Source organism: Phaethon lepturus, unplaced genomic scaffold, assembly GCF_000687285.1.
Source record: "Phaethon lepturus isolate BGI_N335 unplaced genomic scaffold, ASM68728v1 scaffold29850, whole genome shotgun sequence".
Classification (NCBI taxonomy): Eukaryota; Metazoa; Chordata; class Aves; order Phaethontiformes; family Phaethontidae; genus Phaethon; species Phaethon lepturus.
In genome coordinates, this window is record NW_010511709.1 from 83994 (window position 1) to 94275 (window position 10282).

The 10282-nt window shown below is 45.8% G+C and overlaps 1 protein-coding gene across 1 annotated transcript; it reads right to left on the reverse strand.

Moving 5' to 3' along the window:
* Positions 1-4269: 4269 nt before the first annotated feature.
* GREM2 (gremlin 2, DAN family BMP antagonist) lies at positions 4270-4776 on the reverse strand. Its single transcript, XM_010284894.1, has one exon. The coding sequence runs from the start codon at positions 4774-4776 to the stop codon at positions 4270-4272; it is 507 nt and encodes a 168-aa protein (XP_010283196.1).
* Between the last annotated feature and the right edge of the window lie 5506 nt (positions 4777-10282).

Below are 10282 nucleotides of genomic sequence, written 5' to 3' on the forward strand. Positions count from 1 at the left end.
ATGTCTTCCATGGGTTCACATTTTTTTCTTGCCTGATTTATTAGTGAACAGCTTAAGAAGTTGGAAGCAGTTATTAATTTTGCTGAGAGAAGATGTAGTACGTAAGTCTTTGCATTGCAATTTTGTTGCATACTCTAAGCAAACAAGCAGAGCTCAGTTTATGCCAAGTTCATTAGATCAGTTATTTAAGTTACACCAATTTTAAGCTGCTACGGACAGAATAAGTGGAAACTGATGGAGCTGAGTTTTTCTGAAGATAGTGTGAACTGGCCGGCAAAGGGAGAAGTCAGAAAACCATGCCCAGCACCATTCAGGTTTGCCACCCATCAAACAAATGTGATGATTCATGTTACAGAACAGGTTTACCAGGCCATTCCCTTGCTTAGGACAGACCCATCTGTACCTGTGTTGTATCTGACATTCATCCAACCTACTTGTAAAGGCAACCAATGGTAAGTCCATTGCCTCAAAAATATGGTGTCTTTCTGAAGATTAAAGGGTTCCCGTTGAGTCAGTACTGTTTTCTCGTTTATTCCCAGCTGCAGCTCAAATTTAAGCTGTTAGAAACTGGGGGTCTTTATTTGTCACTCACCCCAAACTGGAGCCCTGCTAACTCAGCAGTTCCATGGCAGCAGACCTTAACATTTAGCATCCTGCTCCTTCCCCTGACCCACACCACCGCTCCACCTTAAGAAATACTGGATCCATCTGACCTAAAGCTTTTTTCATTTACCCTTGCTTTGCTCTTGGATTGCTTCCACAAGGGGGAGACTTTTGGATGCCAGCAGATGCCTCTGGCAGCATGCTCCAGCCGTCGGGCAGCAAGAGGCTGGGAGAGCTGGAGCCTGGGCTGTACCACAAACAGTAGAGGTTCAGGCGGGCGCTGGGCAATGGTGCTACCTGCAAAGAGGGAGAGTGGCTAAGAGACAGGTGGAAATGGGAGAGGGGCGTTGGAGCAGACGGCTGCCTGTGCTCCTTTTGAGCTGAGGCACTTGCAAGTTCTGAGCAGAGGGCCCTGACCATTGTTAGGTAGCTAAAGTGCAGCAAAACAGTAACTCTCAAGAACAACAGTTACTTTAAAAAAAAAAAAAAATCAGAAGAAAACCCCCAAACCCATTACATTGCTGAACTAGGAGAGGACTTGGGCAAGAGAAGAGAGCAGAGAGCTCCTCCAGGTTGTCAGCTACAGTGCCACATGGGACATAGCCCTCCTGTGCTAGCTGTGGTCTCCATGCTCCTGCATCTTTCAAGAGTCATGACAGGCATTTCTTCTGGTCATGTGGAGGCTCGTTCCTCGGTGTAAGAAACAGCTCCCTTTCCTCACTGCAGTTTTCCTTCAAGATTGTTTTGCAACTGTCTTTTCTCTGGGTTGGAAAGAAAAACACCACCAACCAACAAAACGCTACCCTACCTTTTGAGAGATATACAGTGTAATCATTCAAGAGCTGCTAGCAACTATTAAAGCTCACCTGTATCTTAAGATATAGTTCCTGGCCCCACTCCCCCCAGTATAGTTTGGTGCCTATTACATAAGGATCTAGCTCTATTTTAAGTAAAACGACTTAGGTCAGGGTGATTGATAGATATTTCTCTTACCACAAATGATGCCAGCAGTTCAGCCAGCGGTGGAGCTTTGGTTATCTTCTGGTCAGTTAACCAGAAAGCCAGAATTTGTGTGTGCAGAATCAACTCCAGAATCTAGGATTAGTGCAATTTATTTTTTCTCTCTTGCCTTGCAGGTACTTTTGAGAGGGGGTGGGGGGCAAGGGAGGAAGTAGGTACTTAGGTTTTCCCAAGTTGTCAGGGTGAAATATCATTTACCTGTATCTGGTAGGGTCAAAAGGAAGCCAGCATTAGACAGCAGTTGGACACAAGGTGTTGAAGCAAAGCCCGTACACCTGGATGCCATATAACCCTAGAGTAGCTTTATTATTTAATCTATAATTTAATAGTAGACCTATAAAATAATTACATTATACTTAAAGCATTTCTTCATTTTTGTTTTCATTTATAAAACAAGAATTAAATACAGTTTTGACCATTACAAGCTCAACTCAGTTTTTACATAAACACAGCTCCTAGAAGGAGCTTTTAAGCTGCAGCATATTCATATTGCAAACTGGTGAAAAACCCAGGCAGGGCATAGCTTAAAGATAAGGATTCTCGCACATTTTTCTTAACTGAATTTACAAGGGTGCTTTTCTCTCTCTAGTCCAAAACGCCCGACTTTCAGTTCATTTCTTTCAAGCGGAGACTGAGATCCCTGGAGTCAGTCTATTAGCAGACTCTGGCTATTGCCACTGTCCCACCCCACCCACACCAGCATGCTCAAGCCCGGACCGAACGGTGCCCGAACGGTGGCAGCGCCGCAGCGACAGCCTCTGAAGCGATCCCCGCGCGAGGAGGCTCCCTGTGCACTTCTGACACGCTGGAAGATCCCATCAGGAAAGCCATGGCCGCTCACGTAACGGGGCTAAACAGGCCCGACCAACCGCATCCTGCCTGTGCCAATCCCCGTAAACCGCTTGGTGAGCTCTCGTGGAGCTCAGTCCCGAAAGCCTCTTAGAGCAGCCTCTCTCACATAATAGAGACCTGTGGCCCTGAACCCCGCGCTGGCGTGAGTGCTAAACACATTAACCCCTTGAGGCGGCGGCATGTGACGAGGCTGGTGGGAAAGGGCTCCCACAGCGAGCTGGTTTCACCGGATGCAGATGCTGAACTGCGAGACATGCGTCAGGGAGTCGGCGTGTCATTTTTAATTTGTAAGCTTCAGACAACTGAGCACGCAACGGGCTTTGGTTTGGGGGAAGGGGCTGGTTTGTTTTGAGACATAGGATTTTAATGCAGCTGGGACTAATACAGATCAGAACTGGAACAAACGGGATATACAGGACATGCTAAACTCCATCAACTGAATAACAACACAGTATGATTTAAAATGAACTGCAAGTGTTCACCGGCACTGATTATGTAGGACTCAAAAATTGAGTGGACCACCAGTACTGCAGCAATTACAACTTACTCTCTCCCTGCTCCTACAGCTGCGACCCATTCCAGCAGCACTGACTGATGGGTTTGTCCTTCAACACTAACACATTAAGATTATTTCCAATCATGGGAGATACACCACTCCCAAAACCTGACAACACTGATGCAGCTTTTGTATTCAGTCCAGCAAAGACCAAATTTTGTCCTTTGTGTGACAGTGCTTTTATACCTTAAGTGTACGTCCTTCCCTTAAGCGTTCTCAGCTCCCCTCCCACTACCCTCCCACCTTCCCCGGTCTGAGCAGGCATAAATATAAGGCCATAAATGGATGTTGTCCTTCTGGAGTAAGAAACACACACACATCTAACACACAAAATCCTACCGAAAGCCTAGTTAAACCGTGTCCATTTTAAGCCAGGCAGCTGACCTAGCAACTGAGTCTCTTACTCAACACATTTTAATCTCTGGCATATTCTGCCACAAGAAAAATATACATGGCTCGGTCTATAATACTTTAAACAGCTGTTTACTATAGCTAGGTTACAAAATAAACACTGCTGCAGAGACCACGTGTTCGATATACTCTAACCACAGCAGCATCAGATCCCACCCTCAGTCTGCTCTGTGGTCACGGTGGCTGACCCAGCGCCTCGCCCTCTCCCCCTCGCGTCTTATCTGCCATTCAGACAACAAGCCCGGAACTGTCTGTCATTGCACAATTGAAGTTGTCTTAAGGAGATAAGCCTCATCGGAGAGTCTCACTTGCTTTTTGCACATTACTCCTCGTTACTCTCCCTCATCCGTGTCCCCCAGTCCTGGGCAGCACCCCAGCACTTCCAAGCGGGAGCGGCAAGCTCCGGACCAAAGCACGGGGAAGGCATTCCTGTCTTGTGGAGGCGACTGGAGTGTAGGGCAGAGGGCTTTACTCCACACAGTGGAAACATTTAATGCTGGATTCAGCCAACTGGTCACTTAGATGATCAATCCCAACTTCTGGGAGCCTGCTCCACTCCAGAAGATTCAACCGCCAGATGATATTGGAAATACAATGAAACTTTATGGTGATATGCCTAACACAGCCCAGTAAAAAGCGTTATTCCAGTAGGCAAGCGACAAGGAGCCTTTCCTTGCTGGAGAGATGCCTCCTGAAAGAATATAAAACACAAAAAAAAAGGGAAAAGAAGAAACAAACCAACAAAATGGACAGTCTGCTCAGTGGGAGAGGAGAGGCAGCAGTAAATCTGATGGGGGCAACACCAAGCAGAAGCTACATGCCTGCTCTCACAGTTTGCCTGAGTTGTTAAGATTCACAGACATGCACCGGCACTGCTTGACCTTCTGAATTTTCTTGAGTCGGAAAGGTGGGTCCAGCTCAGGGCACTCCAGCTGCACGGTCGAAGAGGTGACCTTGTGCGGTTTGCAGAAAGCACAGGACTGGAAGGACTCCTCCTCCTTTTTCACGTGCCGCGGTATGTAGAAGGAGTTGCACTGCCCATAGCAAAAGCGGTTGATGATGGTGCGGCTTACGCAGCCCTCCTCACTGACAGTCTGCCGCAGGGGCTGTGTCTTGCACCAGTCGCTCTTGAGGTACTTCCTTTCGGTGACCACGAGGGCCTCCTGGCTGGAGGCCAGCACCTCCTTATTCAGCTGCTGCCTCCGCTCCGAGTGGTTGCTGCTGCTGTCTTTGTACGGGGAGGGAATGGCGCCGGCAGGACGGTTCTTCCTGGTGTCTGTTACTCGAACCAGCGCTGCCATCAGAAAAACGGACAAGGCAAATTTCCAAATCATCCTGCAACAGCAACACAAGTAGCTGTTAGGAAAGACACATTTTCAAACCACAGAACTGTAACAGAGTTGAACTTTAAGCATGCTTTTAGAAGAAGTGGAGATCTTACTGCCTTTGTAATCCCACCACTTTTCCTCGGAGATTAGCTCGACTCTAGGGTGATTATTTATCACGAAGAGGCCAAGCCCTGTGGAAAGTCACATCACTTTCCCCTACCCCCACCCCAAGCTCTCCAACTACTCTTTTTTCCCCCCATAGGGACCCTGGGGCTTTGATCGCTGAAGCAGTGATTTTACAGAAGCTTCAGCCAGAAAGGTTTCCTCCTTCTCTGTGAAATCCTGGGCCAAACAGCTGGGCAAATTCCTGGCTTCGCCAGCTCAGGAGACTCCTGCCAATAGTGTGACAGCTGATTTGGGGATGGCGGGGGTGAGGGGAAGGGAATACCAGGTTACACAAGGTGAACTCCCATCTGCCTCTCCAGCCCCCGAGTCCCTTCCCAGCCTCGTTCCACACAGAAGTAGCGAGAGGTGTCAAAAAGCATATTTTTATTATTTTAAATTGCTTCCGAAGTTTCTTGGGGCTTTTATGGCACTTACAGGCTTGCATTTGTTGTCTTTGTGGGAGGCTGAAAACTTGATGGATTTATTCTTGCAGAAAGAGGAAATGCTTAAACACAACTTTGAGGACTTCATTACTGCAAACGCCTCTTAGGCAAATGGTTTAAGAAGGTTTGTAAACAGGACAGAATTCAATATTTATTTTAGATGTTAAGGAATAGGGTAGAGAATAAGCCAGTTTCTGAGTTAAAATAGTCATCCAGTTGGCAAAAGTATTTTTTCCTATGGTTGTCTATTAGGATTTCTTGTTCTGTGGAGCATCTCTTACCAGCGCTTGGATTTTCGTCAACCGCTTGTCCAATTCAGTTTAGTAATGTGTCTCGATGCACTTCCAGGATATCAGAATAGACGTACTAAATTTCCTCATACAGTCAATGCTCACCAGTGAACTGCCACAACTCATTTGACAGTTCATTTCACATCGTTCTCCCTGGGAAGGGAGAACAGAGGCTCTCTAGGGTGCCAGAAGTGAGTGCATCCCAGAAGCTTCCCGTTCGGAGGCAAGGATACTTCAAGTCTTTCTGAAAGTGCTCTGCTCACTTTTGTTCCTAATTGACTGTATTTTATAATAGCATACAGACGAAAGACTCATCCCTCTCTTCCCAGTAAAGCTTCAAATCCTTCCAATTAATGATTTTTTTTTTCCTTTACAGTGATGCCAATACAAAAAAATGCCATCACACCAGTAAATATAGATATGGCAAACACTACAGACACTTGAGATGTTGCATAGGTACTCCTAACAGGAAAACATGCCATTTTCCAAACAAAGACACCAATAGATCAAAAAAGTGTTTGCAGCAAAGGTGCAAGAGAAGATGACAACAGCAGTAACAAATACTCACCTAACAAAGCAGACCTTACGTATGTAACCCCTATGGAGACAAAGAGAAGGAATTACTGTAGCAGACTGGGTGAGATAACATCCCTTTCGATGATTTTCTAAGTTTACGAGATCTCAGTGTCTGACTTTGACTGAATTTCTAATGGGAGAAGTTTGAAGTGCTGAAGGAAAGGAAAGTTATAATCCTGTAGCTGTGAACGGAGGATGTTCTGATGCAGAGTTAAATTGCACCAGACTGCATGCTTGAAACGGAACCAGTTTTTACATGGAAACCAGTATTTCTAAAATCCAAACAAGCTCATTCATCTGTAACCCTGCCAGCTGCCCACTGACACCCACTGTAGCCATGGGTACTTTAAATCAGTGGCCTATTTTCACACTGCTTAGCATTCAGCACACAAGTCCAGAAGTTTTGTCCAGAGTCTTTAAATGAAGCAAGACTAGACTTGGCTTTGCTCATAGGTATTGTCGCCAAGACCATTGGATGTCAACCCACACAGCCAGGCCAAAACCTAATCAGGTAATTAGTTTCAGTTGAATATAGTGTTCCACGCTTCCTTTCAAACTGTTCTCATGTTATTCTGCACTGATGGCTGCATTTCAGTAGTAGATAAAACAACTGATCCCCACTGCTTTGCATTTTATATAGAAAGGGGAGGAGAAAACCTGGGAGTCTTTCTAGAAGCCTACATCTTCTAGAAAAAGACAGAGGTGAGCTCTCCACAAGATGCCTTATGCCAACACTCCTCTTCTACTCTTCTCTTTAAACACAAGCCCACAAAGCAATTGTGATAACTCTACAGTCCTTTGAGGAGGGAGTTTGGTCACTACTAGCAGGGATATTGCCTTCCAGTTTCATTTCTCTGATCCTGATGGGTAAGACGATGGTACAGGTCCAGAGCCATATCAGAAGGAGGGAAGCGCTCCTTCCTCTACACCTTTCTCTTTTCTTTGGGAAGCCCTGTCTTACCACACCCATCCTTTATCATCACAAAATGCAAGTTGAAACCAGTTCCCTCTCATGTCAGAGAGGGGGTCAAGCAGAAATCCTATGCAGGAATTCAGGAAAGCTGACAGAGAGCTAACAAACAACTCAAAGTCTACAATATAGAGAAATATTATAGTAGCTTTCTAATTACTGAAATAGTTTTATGTGGGCATGAAGAGCCACTCAACAGAGTAAGTAGGATTTATTCAGTAAGTCTATGTTTAATAAAGCATTACTAATCAAAGCCACTATTGTAAGGTTATAAACCAAACATTGCAGTACATGTTAGCAAGTACTTCTACAGACAGGTAGGAAGGAACACACCATCTATTTCTGCCATTGATCCTTATCAAACCTGAACCTTGAAATGTTTACATAATAGAGTAATAATCTGTTTTACACTAGCAGGTCAAATGTGCATCCTGTCAGATCGCGGAATTTCTAATCACAGGGTTGCCCCTTACTAGCCTGCAAATCACCCCTCTCTAAGCCCTGCCACACAAACCTCCTATTCAAGCAAGCAAGGGTGCAACCAAGGTCACCTGGTGCCAGCAACATGCCAAGGACTACATATATTTTTGGTATCCACAAGCAAAGAGAAAAGAAACCTCAGTATTCTCAGAGGTCATTTTGCTAAACTCGGCCTGAATACAAAGCAACACGGTGAACGCTGTCTGTCTGCAGACAGAGCGGGATGAGAAACAACACAAAATGTCCTGGAGAAGAATCTGGCGTCTGGCAAGAACAGGGCAGCTCCGTCCTACTTACTTAGATGTCACAGAACTGAGCAGCATGTGGCTGAGACCAAGCAAGCGAGAGCTGCCTCAGGAGACCAACGCCTCTCAAACTCGCCCGGACGCCAGCCTGGGCCCACCGCTCCCGCTGCACGGGGGGTCCCCAAGGCAGAGCCAGTGGAAGCTCCCGTGTGATACAGCTTTCAGCTCCTTCAGGCATCCTTGCCAGCTGCCGCCCGTTCCCCCCACTCCTCCTTTCCAGCGCGTGAGCTGGTACAGAAAACAACCTCAGACTAGACACCAGACAAGGCCTAGCTGCATTTACATCTCACACGCTTTTGTCTCTTTGAGATAAGGAAATTGGTATCAAGTAATGAGTTCACAAACTCATCAAACCCGTCGTGCCGGAGCTGGGCTATCAGGTACCCAGGAGTGTAAAAAATCCTTGGCCAAGGAGGCAAGAACGCCAAGATCCACCTCCGTAATCTAGAGAGGTCAGGGCACTCGGCTAGGAGGGGAAGACCCAGGACCCCTGTGTCTGCCCTTACCTTTATTTCTTCTTTGCACCCAGTTACTGCGTAACACACCTGCCGAGGCAGGCTCCCTCTTGCACGCTGACCTTCCGGCCCGGAACTCGCGCGCTCTTGAAAGCGATGCAGCTCCGGAGCAGGACAGGCAGCAGTGTAACCCCCAAAATGGCCTACATGGTTAGGACGCTTCTCTGGGACTATTAAGAGTATTAGATTTGACCTCAGAATTCAAGTGCATCATTTTTGGAGACGTCCCCCAATGCAGAAGTGGGTGCTACGGTCTGAAAGACGGGGCAGGAGGTGACAGCAGCGCCCATCTGTGCTGACTGCCCACCCCACCATCTCCTCTGCTTTTCAAAGGCATGACCGCAGTTTCTAGGCTCAGGATGCAGTTTCTGACTAGGGATTCCTGTTCCGTAGATCAGTCTACTTCAGGGTTGCGGGTGGACAGATGTAACTGGAAGATCGCTGTGATATTTTAGCCGCTCAGGAAATCAGCAGGTGTGAGACCCATTTGTTTGGTTTAGCGCATGCAACACCTACAAAGCACTCGGCGTTAACTCTCTGACACAGACATGACCTGCAATCATCTCCTCTTCACCAGGCCTTCTTGGGAGGGTTTCAGAAAAAACACCACAGCGGTGTGGTGTGGTTTTTAAACCAGTGGTTTACAAAACATAATTTGCAAAACCTGTCTTACCATGGAACATGAGCGCCCACCTGTTTCACTTATTCACAGGACAAATTCCGCCTGTAAATACACGTGGAAGATTTAGTACTATAAACCTATCCTACACCCATCAAAAGCACCATTAAGAGCCAATGACTGGGGAGATGATAAAAAAATTCGGAGATACTTTACTTTTTGAAAAGTTTCAATTTACTTAACAGCTGAAGAGTTTGCCTTGGAAAACGGTTTCTCTTTGACTACCAGCAAGTGTCAGGAATTACAGGCCAGGTTAAATCAGGTATGGTTCTGTGGCATGGCACATACATGGTCACATTTGACCACCTGCATCGCTCTTTTACAGTTTCCATCCTGAAAACTTCAGAGACACAAGAGCTCTCCTTTGAGATCCACTATTCAGCTGATTGTGGGAATCCCTGTTACCAACAAATTTCCTACTCCCTGTTTACTTTCATACTAGATCTAGTCAAAAAGAATCTGTATAAACCAGCTGTATGTATGTCAATGTAAGAACACGGTGTACATGGTCAGTTCTCAGCATTTAAGATGGGACACAAGAAGTGTTCCTTGAAGACAAGCCAGGCAATAACTTTTCAAAGAACTAAAACTTGGCTTTAGCAACAGATGTGGGAAGGCAGGAAATATCAGATTCTCTATCAGGAAGCCAAAAATGCTATTTATTTAATTTATTAATGGCTAGGCATGATTCTAATGGTACAATGTTCAAATATTATACAAATCAGGCATCTTTGTGCAAGGGAGTCATTTGGTGTTAACTTCTCCCTTTTAAGTATCCTTTGGAAACTATTGCTCCTGTGTCTCAATAACATCAGTAATAACTGAACGCTGTACTATAGCCTTCTTTTTGCAGAGCCATGGGCCTCTTAGTAAATCATTCCATCATTAATAGATTCTCATGATTAAATTGCCAAGACTGAGGCCAGCCACAACAACAAAACATGTAGGAGGTAGGGGAGAACAAACCTAAAAATTTCAGAAAACCCAGCACTGCAGCTCGAATGTGTTATTCAGACACAAAATCACTGCATTTTAATAGTACATACGAGTTACCATGTACTAGGATCACAGAATCACAGAAACACTAGG